General features: G+C 53.8%; 1 protein-coding gene across 2 annotated transcripts; it reads left to right on the top strand.

Moving 5' to 3' along the window:
• Positions 1-240: 240 nt before the first annotated feature.
• On the top strand, positions 241-20646 carry POU4F3 (POU class 4 homeobox 3). Of its 2 annotated transcripts, XR_013930230.1 has the most exons (3): positions 241-16098; positions 16387-19147; positions 19364-20646. XR_013930230.1 is itself a non-coding variant. In XM_080400647.1 (2 exons), the coding sequence occupies exons 1-2, from the start codon at positions 15979-15981 to the stop codon at positions 17272-17274; spliced, it is 1008 nt and encodes a 335-aa protein (XP_080256773.1). In that variant the 5' UTR covers positions 241-15978; the 3' UTR covers positions 17275-20646. The 2 variants fall into 2 exon arrangements, 1 of the variants encoding a protein (XP_080256773.1); XM_080400647.1 differs by having other exon boundaries at positions 16387-20646.
• Positions 20647-20756: the final 110 nt, after the last annotated feature.

Raw genomic sequence — 20756 nt, 5'->3', positions numbered from 1 at the left:
CTTATTGAAAACTGTGCAAAACATGAAATTAGATACATGCAAATTCTAACCCCTTTGCCATTTGGGCTGAAAAATAATTTATTCTATTATTAACTTTATTCTTGGTCTTCACTTCTTTCACTAGTTTCCATTATTTCCTTCTCTTTCCTGTGTTGTTTTCATGCATGTAAATGTTTGTGATACAAGTGTGTTTTTAAAAGTCTTCTCTTGCACTCCCTTTTCTTACCCGTGTTGTTAGTGTGCTGTGGTAAGATATTTGGGGGGGGCTGGGGGGGGCGGGATGTGGAGCAGAGTAGAAATTTTTCACTGATGGGAATTTTTCCTTTTTCCTTTTGTCACTGCACTCTTGGAGGAATAGGGGGAGGAGAGGAAGAAGCATGCTCATGTATTTAATAACTGTATTTGTGTCACACTCTCCTTCACATCCCTTTGTGATCCCGCAATGTAGAAGTTTTAAAACATGACCTGGCTTTTCTGTGTTGATGAAGAGCCTCTTCGTGGTAAATCTCTGGCTTTTGGATGCTTTCTCAGTGCCAGTAATGGAACTTTAGAATCTTTCCACATTCCACTTCCCTGTCGATAACCACCAAATAATCCTCATTCTGCAAGATGCAACAAGGTCCTTCAAGGAGGTGGGGTCCTGACACAGAGTAGGCCATGTTTGGCATTCGGTTCAAAATACTTGTTTCTTCCTATGTGATCAAAATTAATTTTAATGGCAAAAGGGAATAAAAGGAACTTGAAAAGAGGCTAGTGTTTTCTCTTTGTGTGGCTTTGGATTTATTTTTCTCCCCCCTGCTTGGTGGGGTACAGCAGCTTTTGCTGCAGCAGTGGCTCTGCTGACGGCCCTTGGCAGGGGGTGAGGTGTGCTCAGCAAGTGCTGTAACAGGGCAAGTACACAAAGGTGAATTGTTGCTACAGTTCTCAGGCCAAGAATCTCTTCAGTAGCTACAGTCATAGCTGTATGAAATACAACAATAATTGGATAGAGAGACTTTTCCCAACGGTGGAAATAATTTTAACTCGTCTCTTGAAACTTGGGACCCAGTTCTGTCTTGTGTAGCCCATGGAGCAGGTTGTGTAACACCTATCTGGGTCCTTATTGACGAGATTGCTGACACAAGCGTGTGGTTGAAAACAGAAAAGTAAGTTTGTCTGATGTTTCTCTAAAGATTTTTATGTGTACTTCCACTGCTTTTTTTTGAGACTGGTCTACAATTTGATGATCAAGATGTAAATGGATTAACTAGAGCTTTTTTTCTCTCTTTGTCCCCAGGATTGCTCCACAGACAATTTCCAGTCGCTGCCTGTTAATTTTCAGGTGGGCTTATCTGTGCTAGGTGCTGGATGTGCAGAGCCAGATGTGGAGATCACTGCAAGGCTGACAGTGAGGTGCTGAGGTAAGGTCTTGTCTGTATGTAACCTGGTGCTTGGCAGCCACTTTGGTACAGCTACTGCTGGAGAGGGACTTCTTACAAGGGCATGTAGCAACAGGACAGAGGGGGGAGATTTAGATGTGGTATTAGGAGGAAATCCCTCCCCATGGGGGCGGCGAGGCGCTGGCACGGGCTGCCCAGAGCAGCTGTGGGTGCCCCATCCCTGGCAGTGCCCAAGGCCAGGCTGGACGGGGCTGGGGGCAACCTGGGCTGGTGGCTGGTGTCCCTGCCTGTGGCAGGGGTTGGATTGGATGGTCTTTAAGGTCCCTTCCAACCCAAACCGTTCTACCATACTGGGAAGGTGTGGGGATGGTTCAAATAATGAGAACAGTATCTGGTCTGGAAGAACAAAATAAGTCTTTAAAGCACACCTATAATTCCAGTGGGACGGCCCTCTCTTGTGGTAGGAGCTAAATACAAGGATTGATGAAAAGTGTAGGTTGGAGAAACCATTTGAGCATTTTAAAGGCTGCTCTGTGGAGGGCAGTGGAATGCGGGGGACCCTTCCCAAGCTGGGATCTCTGCACTGCTGCTCCATAGCTGTCGGCATTGCTTCAGCATCTCCCATTTTCTGGCTGTTTGGGGACAGGCTTAATAAAAAGGTAAAAGCATCAGAACCTAATGGTTATCTCAACTTTTTTATTATTATTTGAAATCTGTATCTTTAACCATCTGAATATTTTTAAGGATCTGACCTGTATTAACCAAGTGAAGATTTTCATGTTGCTCCGTTCAAAGGCAGAGTGCTGGGTGAGGTTGCCAAAATATTGGCTTTTATCCTTTAAAACGCTGTCGGGGATTGATTTGCAGGTAGCGCACTGCATGCCACTCAGCTTCCCAACGCCTGCTTTATTTGAAGTGCTGATGTCTTTGCTCCGTAACACGATATGCAGTCCAGGATTTATTTTTAATAGATCTGTCAGCATCTTAAGTTGACATTGGATGCCAGGAGCACAGCACTTTGCGCTTTTTTCCCTTACAAGCAGAGGGACAGTACTGTGTTTCCCAAGTAACTGCTCTAGACCATTTATTTTCAGGAGGGGTCAGAGCAGCAGCAGCAGCAGACGAGGCATCCTTACGCTTCCTGGGCTGCTCCCTGGGTCGCTTGCTGCACATAAACACCAAACTGCATTTGGGGGAATTTTTTGGTTTATGGGGAGAAGCAGTGGCAGTCCGGTAGGTTGAATATACAAACAAATATTTGCCAGATCAAAGTGTGAGGTTATTTTCTCTGCAATAATATTTTTTCATCAGGAGGGGTCATAACGGGACACTCTGGAGATGAGGGACACCTCCACAGTCAGCAAGAACTGGGCTCTGTCCAGTTGTCCTGGAGGGTGCCCTGGGCGTTGGGGTGGGGGCAGGCGTGCCAGTAGGGTCGGCAGCATTGCCCCCCGCAGGCTGCTCCCCACCCAGCTCGAGCCTGCCTGCCCTGCTCCCCGTCCCTGTAGGGGGGTGGGATGCACCTCCAGATAGAAGACATCAGAAAAGTTAATTGGAAACCACGTAGAACAGGATTTATGTTAATCTCCAGATAAATGTCTTTTAAAGCAATATCTGCTGTAACCCTGGCTACGTTCATTCACAAATCTTAACGCATTTTACTGTGATTTGTCTGCTTATTTTATTTTCAATTTGATCTTAAACATTCTTCCACAATGGCAGACTGTTATGATACTGACGATACACTGCTCCCATACTTTTTCAATATTTTCTGCTTGCTGTCTTGCTTTTAACCCTAGTATAAATTGGAAGTTTATAAACTTATTTAGCAATGTTCTTGCAGCTTTCGTGTGACCTGAAAATTACAAATGGAAAAAGCTGACGTTGGGGGTTTTAAACTTGTGATTGCATGAACATTGTGCGTGTGAGGCAAGATCCTTTTGGCAGGGAGCGATTGTCCCCACTCTGGCCATGTTTCGGAAGCAGCATCCATCTTTCATGCTTGGGTCCCTGGTGTGGGGATGGGTAGATCCGTGCTTACTTTGGGTCAACATTGTCTTTGCCATAAGAGAGATTCCACCTGGATACGTGTGACACACAGGCAGTTGGTCCTTGCCCATGGGGGTGACATTGGGCCTTGCGTGATGCGTGGGTCAGTGTTACATGGCATCAGCGGGTGATGCCGGTGGGGCTGAAGCAGATTTTTACTGCTGTTGCTCCCACTTTGCATGCGTCATGTAAACGAGCCGTGGGGTTCTGCTATGAAATACTTCACCTGAAGGGCAGGCGCTGCCAAGGTGCAGCCAGGGCACTGTTTGCTCTGAGCTGGCAGCGGTTACACTCTGCGGAGAAACCTGCCCTGGACCATGGCACAGCCCCCAAAACCGCCACTGCTCCCTGGGCGTGTGGGAGGCGTTGGGCTCTGGGACAGAGCCCGTGTCCCCTCAGGGGACCTGCCCGTCATCCCATCCGGGAGCGATGCAAGAAGGGGGGATCCCTCGGGGAAGACAGGTGGGTGCAGGGACAAGCCAGGGATCCAAACCCGGGGAGCAAAGGACAAGCAAAGGATCCAACTAGACCTGGGGGACCAAGGGATTTCCTTGGCCTTATGCTGTTCCCTCACAGCCAGGTCAAACGGCAGAACCGCCTGTGTCCCTGAGCGCCCTGCTCCACCCGGGCCCTCCCCCTTCTGCCCGCAGAAGATAAATGAGGTTTCTTTCGCTAATTCTTCACAGCATCTGGTGAATATGCTTTTTGTCAGAAACAGCTTTTAGACTTGAACTTCACAAAACATTTTACCTGGTCGATACAGTCCAGCCCCAATGAAGACAGTAACTGTGTCAGTCCCACCGCTCTCTGTGCCTCCTGCTGCAGCAGTGGCAAGTGACAGTGGGGAGGGGGGGGGAATACCTGGCTGAGGCAGTGCTGGCCAGACCCCCCAACCCCAGCAGCGACCCTTGCACCAGCCGCAAGCTGTCTGGGGGGACACGTGCCGGTCAAGGTGGCATTCCCCCTGCAGAGGTTGATGGCTGCAGCGGCTCATGCCAATGGGCAGCACGCAGGCTGCGGCATTGCCGCGACTGCAAGCGTTGGGGAGGGGAAAGCCGGTGTCCCAGCACCCAGGGAAACCCAGCCAGCAACAGGGAGCTGGTGGGGGGAGCCACAAAGCTAGGGAAGCCCCAGTGTCACCCCCAGCTTGGGGGTTTGACCACTGTGTGGTTATTAATCTGATTTTTTTGTGCTTTGTCTTGCTGCGCCTTGATCGTGTTGGTGCGGCACCCCTGAGAGCACTGCACTCAGTGACGTTTTTGAGTTAATTATAGCCTAGTCTGCGGATCTTGCACCGATAACCTTAAAGCACTTCTGTTCTGTGATTTATTTAAATGCTAATAAATTATACATTTCTGGCACTTTAGTAATTCATGTGAAAATTATTTGGAGTCAACTCAACATAACATACCTCCGCGTGTTCTCTGGTGGCTAAAGATGTCAGACAAGAATTTCATCTGCTCTTCCTTTTTGCTTTTTAACATGACTTTGGGTTATCTGTGGGTCAAAGAATAGTGAGGAGGACTTCTTGTACAAGCACGCTTCCAGCTGTTAATGTCTCTGTTACAAAAGATGGAATTAAGTCTAAATCAGGTTAAAAGTATAAAACTGTAAATGTATCTAGGCCTATAAGAAAGCATTTACGGGCTGTATTTGTACGTACTGGAAGCTTTAATGTCAGCATGGGGGATTGACGTGACAGGGAGAATAGTGACAAGACTTGTTAAATTAACTACAAAATACGTTAACGTCTGAGGTTTGCCTGTGGTGGAAGGAACAGATTCTTACAGATTTACAGACACAGAACTGTTTGTGTATTTGGGGAAAAGCCTAATAAAGGGCTGCAAAACTTGATGCCGTGAACTTTAGGGCACTGTGTCCACTAAACCAGGGGAGGAGAGACCTCCAGAACATGATGCGTGTGACTTCAACCAGTAAAATCTGCAAAGCTGTGCAGGATTGTACGCAAAACTCTGCCCTGAGCCCGAGCCTGCACCCACCCGCTGCAGCAAGCAGCCTCACGCCATCGCAGGCAGGTTTGTGGGGCAGAGCAAAGACTCTCACCCTTCCTCTGCCCGGCGGCACCACAAACCCTCACAAGCGGCTGCGCCATTTTCCAGCTCCCCTCGAAGCCCACAGAGCTCCGGGTGGGGGAGAGCCCTCCCAGCCCTGGAGAAAGGGCTGGTGCAACATGTAAGAATCATTGGAGATAGAGCATTGCTCTGACCGGTGTGCAACTATTGCTTAGTGTCCCCTGCAAGCAAAGGTGTAACCTTTGAACCCCTTTCCTGAGCCAGTCTAATTTCATCACAAATTCCTGTGTAGCTGCTGATGGTGGCACCTTTCGGGATGCTGGTAGGAGCAGGGACCTATAACCCTGCCCAGGCAGCCCCAGCCGGTTGCCACTGTTGCTATTGCTGTGCTGGACCAGCTCTCGGACAGCGTGCAGTGTCCCTGCCTGCATCTTAACGTGGCTGCATGGTGCCAGGCTGGCTCTCACCCTGCTGCGGCTCAGGGACTGACTTCAGATGGTTCATTCCATTGTCCGAGCTCTCGCCAGCTTTGGGAGGAGCCAGCACGTTCCCTGCAACACCTGCACTCCCTGGGTCGCCCGTCTCTGGCAGAACCCAACGGTGAGTATCCCCTGGACGTCCTGCAGTTTGTGCAGGCAGCACCGACCTTCCCACGGGAGGGGACATGGTGGCACTGCCGAGTCGGGAGCCTGGGCTGAGTAAGGCGGGTGCAGGGTGGTCAGTGCTGGGCAGAACCGCAGGTCCCGGGACGCGGCCAAGCACCAGGTTAGGCGCCGAGCACGGCATTCCTTCAGGAATACACCCCAGGGATTTCTTTAATGTTTTTAATATAGAAACCTTTCACTCCTTTGGAAATCTTTATTGCCTACAGAGCTTTCTAACTGGGATGTCTAAATGTAAAGCAGGTTCAGAGCTTGAGATTCTTTCCTGATCGCAGCGAGGTGTCTTGGTGTGTCTGATAGGTGAAAAAAGCTGTGCAAGAAGCAGCAACGTGATGCTGAGGCCCTGCCGAGCTGCTCGCACGCCGTGTAACACGTGCAGCCAGCGAGCATCTGCTGTGGCAAGGGGCACTGGGGTGCGGGCAGCCAGTGCGGCACAGCCCCACGTCCTCTGCCACAAACAGAGAGCCACTGGGAACCGTGGCCCATCAGCACTGGCACCAGCACGGCTCCCATGGGCACATCGCTGGTGGCACGCACGCTCTGGCCCATGACCGTTCATTCTCCTTGAGCGCGAGTGCAGCAGTCAGTATGACTTCTTCAATTACAGCCCAAGAAACGTGCCCGTGGAAGGGCTGAGTTCAACATCAGGTGGCAGGACTGGTCCCCACCTGCTTTGACTGTTACATTTTAATTTCAAATTTTAATGAAGATTTCAGGGAACGTTAATGTAACAGGGATGTGAAAGCGGCACAAAGCTGAATAATTTTACAGAGCTACAGGGCACGGTAGCACCCAAGAGCTTCCCGGTGTCTGTGCTCCCTGCGGCACTCGGCCCACAGGGCATCAGTCACCCCTAGGGATGCAGACCTTCCCAGACCTCCCCTCCTGGAGACAGCCCCAAACCCTCGATGCAGGGTCCTGTGGTGCCTCATCAAATTGGAACAAATTCAAAATTAATCCCAAGGCAGATGTGGCAGAAAATTGTTTGTTAGAGCACCTGGAGCAGGAAAACTCTGGGTGCAGTTATTAAACTGGTGATCAGCTTGTTTGGGGATCCAGGGAGGGAAGGGCTTTACCTGCTGCAACTATAGCTGTGATGTAGCTCCAGGATTTAAGCAGCTTCGCCTTATTCCTAGATGAGTTTTAAGATGCAGCAGCTGTAATGGAATTTTGAACCTTGTTGGACAAGTAGAGATTTTGTACTATAGGCAAGTCTTAAAATCCCTTCAATTTGAAAAATTGTTTGGAAAGTTTTTGGCAAAGATTTTTTTTTTAGAACTTTTTTTTTCCAGTTTGAAAGTGGAAAGAGATATGAATCTGCTCTTACTGGTTTATGGATGACCGAAGAATGGTAAATGAGACAAACAGCTATGCTGGGAGCAATGTGTGAGGATGATGACCTGCTTTCTGTGGCACCGTCGCCCTGAGTTTCCTTATTGTTGCATTTTGCTGGGCAGTACAGGGCCGGGGCTGTTTCTGCCCCCCACGCTCTGTGCTCCTTTGGGTGGGTGTGGAGACAATCGCCTCCTGCAGAATTAGGTGGAGGATGTCTAAAAGTCTCTGCTTAAATGCACGCTGAACAGTCCTCACTCTGCTCTAGTTCAAGCAATAAACAATGTCACAGCAACTGAAAAATAGCTTCAGGCCACTGAATTTTGGCACAGCAAGAGGATTGTAGATCCTTTTTTGGCTACATAATCTTTGCCCCTTTGAAGAAAATATTTTTTTTTATTTTCTTTAACATTTCAAGCTCTTGTTTGAAAGCAACTTGTTCTCTAAATTGCTTTGATTTTTCTTAAAAAATAGGTTTTTTTCTAAACAAAGTCATTAATTTTTAAGTGTGTTGTGTTAGGCAAATATCTAAACAGCAATGTTTTTGTAGGTTCAATTCATTATATTCACCCAGATAAAGGCCCAGCATGAAAAGTCGGCCCTAAAGCCTGTCTACAGCTCCTGCTACCCAGCGTCGCCAGCAGCAAACTGCTGGATTCCCACCGGGGCATGAGGGACCAGGCGTGCCAAATGCAGGTTTTATTCAAATACTGGGTCTCTAGTTCAGGCCTAAGCAGCTGAATCCCGGTTCTTCCTTTTTCCTTTGGCCGAATTTTTGTTTTCCCTGTCTCATTCCTTTAGTTTTTTTCTACGGAGGGCTGGAAGCCAGCTGGGGCGCTCCCCACAGCCACTTCACTGGAGTTTTGTCCAGTCTACATCTGACGTTGTGCCGGAGAGTGTCTCAGTTTGACATTCTAACAACGGATGGCATTAAAAAGCAGCAGAAACCCTGGATTCCTGATGGAGAAATGTGCAAACTAAGGGCAAGGCTTTGGGGGCAGTCTGGTACAACACATCAATGTTGTTCCTTCTCCATCCTCCCCAAGATTGCCCTGACAAAGATACAGCTGTTTGACTTGTTGATTAGCAAAAACATTAGCAGACCTACTGTTTCAGGAAATGAATAATTAATGTTTGTTCCTCATTAATTTCTTGTGGAACAGAGTCCTGTTAGACTACATTTAGATGTATTTCTAGAATTAGGAGCAAATATAACGAGAAAGAGATGCCTGACAGATAAGTGCTCTGCTCCACCTCCCTCTGGAAAATATTGTCATGTTGCTCTTATTGTCTCCATCAGGAACAGATCGGGTTTATTTTTAACAAGCACCGATGTGTCCTTTGTTACCATTTTAATTTCAGGGAATGATACAAGAAGCAAGTTCTATAATTCATGCACATTACAAACAAGTACAAGGAAGACCTCCTAGTTAGCAAGAACTGTCTGGCATCTTGCATTCCTGGGACCTCAAATCAAAACCTTGTTTACTGAAAAATTAAAAAATGAGATTGCATCAGCTTTCCAGATGATGCTGCTAGAAGACAGACTGTTTGTTCTGCCTCCATTAAACACGCATTTCAATGCTGCAGTGTAGCTTTGGCGCTTCTGATTTTCTAGTACGGCCACAACACTTTTCTAATACTAAAGGGTTTTTAGTTTTGATGTAGGATTAATAATTGCAAACACAGGCTCAGCGGTGCGGAGCTGCTGGTGCCGGCTGCCTGTGACCAGTAACGTAGCCAAGGCTTTGCTCTCCCAGAGCTCCCCTGCATGCAGCCAGCAAAGCTTCGTTTTCTTCTGCAATGACAGAAGGTGAGGGGAGCACTTCTCATTTCATCTGAAGCAACACCCAGACCCCGGATGCTTCCCCCCTCCTCTCCCTGGAGGGGGGCTCAGCAGCCAGGCTGGCTGCCCTGGCACAGAGGACGCTGGCATGGGGAGCCCTGGCCGAGCGGGGCCGAGCTGTGAGGGACGGAGTCCTGGCAGGGGACCCTCACTGCTGCTTCCAGCACCACGAGCAGGAGGACCTGCGTATAGTTACTCTGCTTTCCACACCCGTGGGTTTCCCCGCCCTGGCCTTATTCAACACCGGCTTTCCAGGTCTTGGCCATGCCAGAGGGCACAGGGTAGGAACACCAAAAGACAAATCATGGAAGAGAAAGATATGGGAGGAAAGGACACGTCACAAGATTGGCACCAAGGTCCACAACTGGAGCAGAAGCTGCGTGGTCACCATGATCCGCACAGGGACTCACAGGGAGAGCCGGTATGTCCAGGGGACCCCGGGCAGAACCGGGGCATGGAGCCGTGCTGGGAAAGCTGGTGCTCACACCAACCCACCTGCATGATGACTGCAGGGCTGCACGGCCTGGGGACAGTTCTTACCAGAGTAGGTTGGTAATGTTGATGAGACAGGTATTTATTGGAAAATTCTGTTTAATTAGAATTGTCTCTTGTCTCAATGAAATGCCGTGTCTCTGTAGTTCTCCCAGATTCCTGTAAGGCAGTCACAGAATGGTCAAGAGATTGTGTCCTTAGCTGCATAACTATATACATTGTGGCTTTCTGACTTTTAATTTATTGCTATTATTCTCTTCTAGGCTCCAGCAGTCTGGGGGGACACAGTCCGTCAGCTCAAGCTTTGTGTCACTGAAGTACCTTCTCCCTGGGTGGATGCTGGGACCCAGCTCCGAGCCCACCCTGCCCTGCCGGCACTGCACGCCCTGGCTCTAGGCAGAGCACAGGCACTGTCCTTGTCCCTCACCGCCCAGGTCCTTACAGCCAGCACAGCTGCCCAGGCCCATGGCTCCCAGTCTTCATCCATTCCTCTGAAAAAAGAATGCCAGCACCGGCAGCCGCCTTTATTTCCCCGAGTTGTGCCAGGTTGGTCAGGCCAGCCCATGCTGCACGGGGGCTGTCTGTCAAACCCTCACTGCAAATTTTTGGTTGTTTTTACTGTTGGCGTGCAGCTTAGCGACGGGAGCCGTGGGGCTTTACCAGGCACTGTGGGAGGCGCTGCAGAATGCGGGCTGGCTCTAACTTCGGTTCACAGCTTGTCCTTGTGACTGTTGGAGACACACACCTTGGGCTCACCCCTGCAGCAGCCAGTGGGCACCCCCCTCCTGTGGCTCCACGCTTCTTTCAGTCTCTGAGTTCGAGTTCATCCCTGCCCACCGGGCTGTGGTGACCCCCAGCAACCTGTTGAGCCCCTCAGTGCCCAGCCCGTTTGCACAGGGAGATGACTCAGGACGGGTGGAAGACATGCTCGTGTCTTAAACTGCCTGTAAGAACCCTCTGCTGCAGGATCTCTGCTGAGTGGTACCTTTGTGGTGATGCCACTTGCTCTCTGAAGTAGTTTCCATCCCACCCTCACTCAAATTAAGGACTTTCCAGAATGACCATAGTCTTTCTCTGGCCCCTCTGGCTTTAACCCTTCAAATTCTTCTTCAAAACACCTTTCATTCTCTCAAGCCTTCTCCTCTGGGTCAGGCCTCAGCTGACCTCTCGCTGGACCCGCATCAAGGAGCAGCTATAACTGGCGCAGTCCTGCCTCTTCCTTTAACCCCGGTGCTTTCAGGCCTGTGGAGGAACAGACTCTAAAACCTGAGTGCCCTGGGTGACACTATCGCCTCGGAGACCTCCTCGCTGTCAGATCCCTTCCCTTTGAAAGCCTGACATGGTGTGGCCCTGCTACTGAGCCGGGCAGCTCCTGTAACTTAGCAACTTTCTTTTTGCTTTGTTAAGTTGGGCTCTTCAATCTCCTTAATGAATAAGAGAATCAAGCCAGGTAATTGATGCTTGGCTATTTAGCTGATGAATAATTGACTGTCTTGGTAATCCTAGATATTTCCTCGATCAGATTGTGCAGTGGAAGAGCCGTATCATACTGGGTGCAGCATGGCTCACGCTTTCAGGGTACTGGAAATGTGCTGTGCAAGCCCAGGTTCTGCAGGAGCCTTCCAAAGTCAGCACTCGCCACTCTTCCTTCACACAGATCAGGCACACAGGCTGGAGAAATGGCCCGTGGGAACCTATGAGGTTTAACAAGGCCAAGCACAAAGCCCTGCACCTGGCTTGGGGCAACCCCCAGTATCAAGCCAGTCTGAGCAGAATGGATTGGGAGCAGCCCTGTAGAGAAGGACCTGGGGGTGCTGGTGCTTGAAAAGCTGGACATGACCCAGCAACGTGCACTCACAGCCCAGCAAGCCAGCCATGTCCTGGTCATCACCAGAAAGACGGCCAGCGGGGTGAGGGAGGGGCTTCTGCCCCTCTGCCCCGCTTTGGTGAGACTCCCCTGCAGCACTGCGCCCAGCTCAGGGGTTACCTCAGCACAGGAGGGACATGGACCTCTTGGTGCAGGTCCAGAGGAGCACAAGAAGGCTCAGAGGGCTGGGGCACCTCTCCGGTGAAGAAGGACAGAGAGCTGGGGTGGTGCAGCCTGGAGCAGAGCAGGCTGCGGGGAGACCTTATTGTGGCCTTTGACTGCTTAATGGGGACCTACAGGAAAGGTGGGGACAGGCTGCATCACAGGGCCTGTTGCAGCAGGGCAAGGGGTGATGGTTTTAAACTAAAAGAGGTCAGATTCAGGCTGGATGTAAGGAAGAAATTTATTACAATGAGGTGACCCATGCTGCCCAGAGAGGTGGTGGATGCTCCACCCCTGGAAAAATTCAAGGCCAGGTTGGATGAGGCTCTGAGCAACCTCATCTAGCTGAAGATGTCCCTGCTTGTCGCAGGGAGGTTGGACTAGGTGAGCTTTAAAGGTCCCTTCCAACTCAAACCATTTGATGATTCTATGATAACAGGCTGCATCTCAGCAACAGAACTTATTTTATCACATGAAACTTGATTGTGAAAAACATGAGTTCTTTTTCAGCTACACAGTGAAGACAAACGTGAGGACATGACAACACAACCCTGCCGGGGCTTGGGGCAGGCAGGGCAGGGGAGCAAAGGCTCTAAAGCAGGAGACAGAAAGCAGGTGCACACAGCTGCGTTCCCCAGTGAGGCAAAGGGAAGCATCTCTGTGTTAGCTGCACATGTTTTAGCTTACAAATCTCACAAGGTAAGTACTGTAGTGATCTGCTCCAGAGGGCCAGATTTGCAGGAAGCACTGTGGTTGTTCCAAATAGCCACTGAAGAAAATGAGGCACGTTATGCTGGCTTTGTGACTGCAGTAGTGCTGCTTACAATCCATGGTAGAGAGGGTGTCAGCATGAATCCTGTGTTAAATAAAATGTTTCTATTTCAGACTCCCCATCAGTCCTGTGTAAAGCACTTACTATGTAACTTTTAAACTAAATTGAATTAATGAAACCAAGAACCTGTCAACAACACTCTGATGGTGATGGCCTTTGAGTTAAATTCTAAATAAGAACAGAATCTTTTGGTGAATGGGTAGATGGGTAGCAAAAAATGCTTTCCATTTTCCAGAATATCAGGAAAACAGATAGCAATTTTTGAATTATGACAAAGAATAAAAATAGCACACACTTTTAATCTGACTCTTACCTTCAGATTTTCAATGAGTCACTAGTGATGTTTTATCAGGGTATGGGTTTTGTGGGTTTGGTTGTGTTCTTTTTTCTTCCAGAATGCCATTAATTATTTACCAGTAGGTGAATGATCTCTGAAATCTATTGCAGTGACACCTTTGAGTCTGCAGATGGTTTGCCATCAGAAACTATCTGGGCTCTTTTAACTTGTTATTGTTTATCCTTTGGACTTCTCTCCTCTGTTTGTAAGGTGTAACATCAGTAGACAGGGCCAGGAACATCAATATTTTACAGCTTTAATTAAAGGGAGCTCAGCAGCTACATTACCCAGTCCGGTTTCTTTCAAAGCAGCTGCCTTCAGGAGGGAAGGAAAGGACTGTGCTTAGAATCGGTGGGCAGGAAGGGTATTCCTGGGGTGGGCTGTGACGGAAGGGTGCTCTGAGCTGCAACATGAGCCCCGAACCCAGCTCTGTATCCGAATGCGTGATGCTCGGCTGCAGGGTGCCCACCGAATGGCGCATGCATGTGTCACACGGGAGCAGGGGAAGGAGGTGTGTGAGGTCTCCGACATCTCCTCCTTGCTGGAAAGGGAAGAAAGCAACAGCAGAGAGATGGAAGAAAAATGACAGCCCAATGCACGTGCTTTTGGAGCCGGGGAGACATGCTCTGACCAACAGACACCACCTCGGGCTTCACCCCCAGCTTTCTGTTTGCATCGTCTTGTTTATTTACGTTAACCAGACAGCACTAAATACAGGGAGGATTAAAAACAAAACACAGGCCTGAAATTTATCCCTCTATTAATTACTTCCAACACAGCAGCACTGCCTATGAATATGGTGGCACTTTAGATAAAACTTTCATGCAGCTATTTAGGCCCTCTGAAATATAAATGATTTCCTTTAAATTTTTTATCATAAATCAGGGCACGGAGCTTGGCGACGACGCGCCGGTTCCCCCCGGTGGGAGGCAGCTGCTTTGCCAGCGTGCTCCTCCGCGCCTCCCCGCGCCCGGCCCCGGCGCCCCTTCCCGGCTGCGCGCCCCGGGCGGGCGGGCCGAGACCGCTGCGCAGCGGAGCCGCCCTGCGCCCCCCGCCCGCGCCCCCCCGGGTCAGCACCACGGACAGTTCCCCTTGCCGGACTCGCGGCGGGCGCTGTCCGCGGTGCTGACGCCGGGAGCGGCCCCGCGCGGCTCAGGGCCCCCCACCCGCGCCCTCGGGGCAGCGCGTGGCGGCCGCGAACCCTCCCCCGCGAGCGAGTCGCCACCGGGCCACTGCTGCTGGCCACGCAGCCCTACCCCGGCCCGCAGGGGCCACAGCCGTTGCCAGCCCCTGTGCTGTGCGTGTCCTAAGGAAACGCGCTTCACCGTAGCGGCACCGCCACCGCGCCGCAGCATATGTGCCGGGAAACCCAGACAGCGGCTCCTTCGGCTCTCGGTCTGCTTTTTTAAAAAACTTATAATTTTTATTATTTATTAAAAGTTGTTTCAAAACGATTTAAAGACTATTTAGCGGTAGGATAAGGGGGAATGGCTTTAGGCTGAAAGAAGGTAGGTTTAGATTAGATATTAGAGGAAATCCTTCCCCGTGAGGGCGGCGAGGCGCTGGCACGGGCTGCCCAGAGCAGCTGTGGGTGCCCCATCCCTGGCAGTGCCCGAGGCCAGGCTGGACGGGGCTGGGGGCAACCTGGGCTGGTGGCTGGTGTCCCTGCCTGTGGCAGTGCACTAGGCTGGATGATCTTTAAGGTCCCTTCCAACCAAACCATTTGATGATTCTATGATTTGTAAAACTCTTTGGAAATTTTAAATCTAGGAGTAGATTTTACTTTTGGTTTAAGAACCTCAAATTTCACACTTGCAAAATACTTTAATCCCTGGACCATCAAAGTGTAGTAGTGTCTGAACATACATGAAGATGAGGAGAGCAAGAATAAAACAACTGCTCAGTAGTAGAGTTATTCCAACTTCAGGACTATTTTTCTCGGGGCGGGTGGGTTCCTGCCTTCTCACACCAAGTCAGGATCAGGTGTTTCCAGCCCGTAACACCGCTGTGACACAGCTCGCTGAGCACTTCCCCGTTGGCTGCACTCTCCTGTCCTTGAGAACGTATTTACGGGATTTATGAAGGCTCGCAGCAGTGGGGGGTGTGTTGGCAGCGCACCCCCCCATGAAGGTACTGCAGCCCCTGGGCCGGGCTCCGCCGCTCTGCCTTCGGCAGCATGAACCCCGTGGGGCGGTGTGGGGGCCGGAGGGGGCCGGCTGCCAGAGAGGGGTGCGGGGCTGGACGGGGAACCCGGCTGGGTGCGGAGCTGGGGCGGAGCTGGAGCCGTGCCTGCCGCTCCGCCGGGGCCGCGCTGCCGGGCTCCGGTCAGCCCTGCGTTTTGCCTTTGACACACCGGGGCTCGCTTGGTTTATCGAGCGGCATCACCCCCGGGCTGGGGGGCGGCAGAGGAGCCCTCCTGCGCGGGCTGCGGGGGGATTTGAGGTTGTTTTGAGTGATGAGCAAGCAGCCCTGGCAGCAGGTCCAGAGGAAGGACGGTCCCTCTGGTCCCAACTTCAGCCCGCGAGGCCTCGCCCGCGAAGAAACGCCCCCTCCTCCCGCCCCTCCCCTCGCGGTCCCCGACGCTCCTCGCCGGCCGAGGGAAGGGCAGGATTCGGGCAGGGGCGGGGGGCAGCTCGGCCGGGGCTGCCCGGGGGCTCGGCTCGGCGATGCCCGGCCCCGGCCCAGACGGCGCGTACCGCCGCCCGGAGCGGGGATGGCGGTGGGGCGGCGGCGGGGCCGGGGGGGCCGAAAGGTCCCACTGCCCGCACGGTGCCCGCGCTGCCCTCGTCCCCCCGCGGCGCAGCACGCCTGCGCGGGGCCCGTTCCTGGCAGGCAGCGTGTAAGATGAGTGAAGAAGCAGGGGGGGGGGGGCGAGCGGGCGCGCAGGGGAAGCTCTGCCATCGAAAATCGCTCACTTGGGCAGTGGCGAGGCAGAGAGACAACCCCGAGCCGATGTCAGGGGCTGCCTACCTGCGAGGCGCGCCAAGATGATGGCCATGAACGCCAAGCAGCCGTTCGCCATGCACGCCGCCCTCCAGGAGCCCAAGTTCTCCAGCCTGCACTCCAGCGCGGAGGCAATGCGCAGAGTTTGCCTCCCGGCCCCGCAGGTATGTAGATGAAGCGTAATTACCGCTTTAAGGCACATTTTCTGACAGGCACCGGCTTAATGTTTTTTTCATGTCGCCAGAACAATCGCGCGTCTCGGAACCTCTCTCCCCCCCTCTCCCGCTCCCGCTCCTGTCTCTGATCCACACGTCTGCGCGAGCAGGGCTGCTGCCTTCATATTAATTTTTATGACCTGAGCTCTGAGGAGGAATCGCGGTGCCGGGGCAGGTTTTTCATCCGGAGATGACAGTATTCCCCACTGACTCCACCATGCGCGTTCTTGCTCGCAGCTGCAGGGCAATATATTCGGGAGCTTTGATGAGAGCCTGCTGGCCCGCGCCGAGGCTCTGGCCGCCGTCGACATCGTCCCCCACGCCAAGGGCCACCACCACCACCACCCCCCGCCCCCCTTCAAGCCGGACGCCACCTACCACGCCATGAGCGGCGTCCCCTGCGCCGCCGCCGCCGCCCTCCCGCACCCCGCCGCCCTCGCCGCCCACCCGCACCCGCTCCCGCACCCGGCGCTGGACGGCGGCGACCTGCTGGAGCACCTCTCGCCCTCGCTGGCCGTCGGCGGGCTGCCCGAGCCCCCCGCCCTGCCCGCCCCGCTGCCGCCGCACCCGCTGGCCGCCGCGGGCCCCTTGGCCGTGGGCGTGGGCCCCCCGGGGGGCCCGGCGCCGCCGCCCGCCGCGCCCGAGGCGGACTCGGACCCGCGGGAGCTGGAGGCTTTCGCCGAGCGCTTCAAGCAGCGCCGGGTGCGGCTGGGGGTCACCCAGGCCGACGTGGGGGCGGCGCTGGCGGCGCTGAAGCTGCCAGGGGTGGGCTCGCTCAGCCAGAGCACGATCTGCCGCTTCGAGTCGCTGACGCTGTCGCACAACAACATGACGGCGCTGCGGCCGGTGCTGCAGGCCTGGCTGGAGGGCGCCGAGGCCGCCCACCGCGACCGCGCCGCCGGCCCCGAGCTTCTGGCCGGCGCCGAGCGCAAGCGCAAGCGGACCTCCATCGCCGCCCCCGAGAAGCGCTCTCTGGAGGCCTACTTCGCCCTGCAGCCCCGGCCCTCCTCCGAGAAGATCGCCGCCATCGCCGAGAAGCTGGACCTCAAGAAGAACGTGGTGCGCGTCTGGTTCTGCAACCAGCGCCAGAAGCAGAAGCGCATGAAGTACTCGGCAGTGCACTGACGGCGCCCGGCCCCGACGGCGCGGCCCCCGCGGTGGGACGCGCCCCCCAACCCCCGCCCCGCCGCCGGCCAGCCCGCCCCGGCAGCGGGGGCCAGCGCGGCAGTGGGGGTCCGCGGGCCGCCTTCCGCGCCGGGAGGAGCGCGCCTCCCCCGCCGGACCCCCGCCCCGTCCCGGAATAAAGCTTTATTTTTCAACCCGAAGGGACGCGTCTTTCCTCGCCGCCCCGCGCCGGCAGCAGCGGACGGAACGCCTGCAAGCGCAAAACCAACGAACACCCGTCGGCGGGGCGGACCCCCGGCGGCACGGAACGGGGCTTGACCCCGCAGGACCCCCCGGTGCCGCCCGCGCCGCCGCTGTGGAGGGTGACCCGGCGGCAGCCACCTGCGCCGCGCCTCCCGCCCGTCGGGTGAAGCACCCTCCCCCCGACCAAACCTATGGAGGGTTCACGTCTAACGCTGTTTAGAAGGGGAAAAGGCTTTTATTTACGATTCCCAGAAGCACCTTAACGATTAAAAATTAATGCCCGAAGCGCGAGCCTCCTCTGAATCTCTCGCTTCAGCATTTCAATGAGTGACAAACATCAAACCCGAGAACCGGGTCTCCCCCGCCCCCCCCATCAGGGAAGGACCTTACAAATTTCGCCTTTTAATTGCAGCTCGCCGAGAAGCCAGAACGCTCCCTCGCTCCGCGCTTTTCCAATCGGCCCCAATGATTTTCCCCCAATCAAATGTTCTTTAATAATAAATGCCCTTATGCCATTACATTATATTGCGGGTTCTGAAAATTTAAAATACGGGTGATGCAATATTAATCGCCTACCGCAGCATAAAAGGGGCAGGAGGCAGCTCAGACGGCATCCCGCTGCCCAGCAGGCAGCCGCTCCCTGCCGCCCCGCTCCTGGGGCCGCCGCCCGCGGGGGCTTCGGCCGGGGCTTTTCACCCAAACCCAGGTAAGGGGCGTTCTTCTCTCTTCCCTCGGCACCGTGCGTGGCCGCCTCCCCCGCTCGTCCCGGCTCATGCCGGGGACCGGCTCCGCGGCCGTCGGGGCTCCGGGCTAGCGGGCACGGCCGGGCCACTGCTGGACGGGGCAGGAGCGGGGCTCGGCTCCGGCGTGGCAGCTCGTTCGACTTCCGGGGTGGCGAGCGGGCGGGACCCACCGGGACAGCACCTTCGGGTGAGAGGGAGGCATTCAGCCTGCAACTGCTGCAGGGCACCGCAAGCCCTCGCCGTTTCAAGAGCCTTTTGTTTTCCAGCGCGCAGCAGAAATAACGTAAAGCCCCTAACCCTGCCCTCGAGCGGGACCGCTAGCCTGCCTGCCCGGCGGGACCCTGGCGTGAGCCTCACCCGGCCCCGGCCCCTGCCCACCGCTGCAGGGCACCTCACGGGGTGCTGGCCGCGGCCGCCTGCTCGCCGCTGGAAGGGGAGCGGGAGCGTGCTGGTTCCTACGGTGGCAAAGATGCCACCGCAGTTTTACCTTTTATGACTGTTCCGGGTTTGCCCAGATTTGCTATGTTTTTGTGACAATGCTGCATTTGTCCCTTTTGCGTAGGTCCAGAGATGGGCTTAAAGGTGTAAAACAAGTCCTAAACGGACCTTCCCAAACCTGCAGTTACTGTCCCAGCTCCTTCTCCCCCTCAAATACACTGACCGGGGAGATCTGAAGCACCTGGTCCTTCTTGCTCGCCCTCCTTTATACCCGGCTGCTCTCTGCAGGGAGGCAGAGCTGCAGGGAGCACTGCATCTGCACCCAGATTTTACTCTTTGCAAATTCTAGCTTTATTTTCACTCTGCATGTGCAGGTTTATGCCTTGCTCTGCCCAGTTATCGCACACAGGACCTGATCACTTCAATTGGGTTTTTACTTTGGAGGTCAGGTATGTGATGTTTTAATTGTCATTGATGCCTTAGTCTTTCCCTGGGTTTGGTTCCCAAAGCTCTGGTGCCAGATAAATACACTGTGACACAGGAAACTCGTCTAATCTTCCTGGAGCTGGGGAATCAATTTCAGTGGGAATAGTTCAGAACCAGTATTTATTGCCAAGAATGCACAAAGAAGCAAGCCCACGTTTTCTTCTTGGTATAACAAGTAGCACCCTAAAGGCAGAAGTCAGTGCCCGGGGTGGTGGAAAGCAGGCAGGAGTCTGTGCTCGGCAGGATCCCTGGCTGGCGGCAGCATCAGGCCCGGGTGTGCAGCGCTCGTCTCCAGTCACCTTCTCTCTGCTACCACAAGCACAGTCACCTCTGGCTTCTCTGTCCCCCACCCCGTCCCTGGGAAGCCAAGGCACCCATGTTTTGGCTGCAGCTGGGAACTGCAAATAAGAGTTTTACTGGCTGCTGCTCTTAAACGGTAAGGTTTGTATTTCTGATCCCGCACTCAGTGCCCTGGGATGCATGCAGATGCATTACGCGCATGAGGCACTGCTCACATTTTGGTATCTGTTGTGCTGTTGAAAGGCTTCATGTGAAGCTCTGTCTTCTGGCCAAGCAGCCAGATAAATCTGGTGAGAAGTGTCACCAGGAGAAGCCTGGTCGGGAGGTGCAGCCCCTCACCAGCAGCCTGCCTGGCCTCATCCTGCCTGGCCTCCCCCCATCCCCACACACCTGGGCTTCCATTGCTGCCTAGGGGCCAGGGGCTGCTGCCATAACTGTGACCCTGGATGGTGGCCAGTGCTGGCCCTGGCTCTGTCAGCTGCAGTCAGGCTATGCTGGCATCACCCTCACAGGGCACCAGTTTTGTGAGAAGCTGCCACCAAAACCCAAACCCCAGCTCCCTCGTGCCCTGTTGTTCCCTCCAGGTGTGTGGGGATCAGGACCCTCAGTTTTCTTGGAGGGCTGGGGATCCTTGTCCTGGTCAGCAGGTCTGTGAGACCTACCCTGGGACACTTAATTCCTCAACACCCCCCCAACACACACACGCAAGCCCACCTCCCACAGGTAAAATAAAAACTGTAGGCCAAACCTGCTGAGAAACGGAATCCCCTTTCAGTGACAGCCTGGGGAAAGGGAATGGGAAACCTGCTGAACTGGGAGGGGGGCAGGGAAATGCCCAGTGAAGCCCGTGTGTGTATGAGACAAAGGTTCAGCAGGCAAACCCCTGTCTATGGTTTCTGAACCACTAACAATTGATTTATTATTTTTTTCCCCATTCCGCACTTGTTCCTTAATATCCTGCTTTCTGTATCCTGGGGACTGCGCACAAGAGATGAAAGCACAGAAAACCAAACAAGCCATTGGCGGTGCTCACTCAATTGATTTTTACACAAAATTTGCCTTCATGCACGAAGGATGGAAAAATGATCCCATTAATAATGAATAACAAAAACAAATGCAGGGAGGAAATCAATAGAAGCACATCTGATATCATGGGATTTGCGGGGGGGGGGGGGGGGGGGGCAGGGGGCAGCCCCCAGATGCACCAAAGCAGGTGCAGGAGGGGAGGGGCAGAGGGGGGAGAGGGAGGCCAGGGAGGCCAGGGCCTCGGGA

Source organism: Falco punctatus (genome assembly GCF_963210335.1).
Source record: "Falco punctatus genome assembly, chromosome: 8".
Lineage (NCBI taxonomy): Eukaryota > Metazoa > Chordata > Aves > Falconiformes > Falconidae > Falco > Falco punctatus.
Note: the sequence above shows the minus strand (reverse complement) of the source record. Positions and strands in the feature narration are given on the sequence as shown.

What these genes read in the sequence shown, in the direction of transcription:
- POU4F3 (XM_080400647.1), top strand. Translation starts at nt 15,979, where the DNA reads ATGATGGCCATGAACGCCAAGCAGCCGTTCGCCATGCACGCCGCCCTC. An exon ending in TTTGCCTCCCGGCCCCGCAG is followed by an intron (nt 16,099 to 16,386) that starts GTATGTAGATGA and finishes TCTTGCTCGCAG; the next exon opens with CTGCAGGGCAATATATTCGG.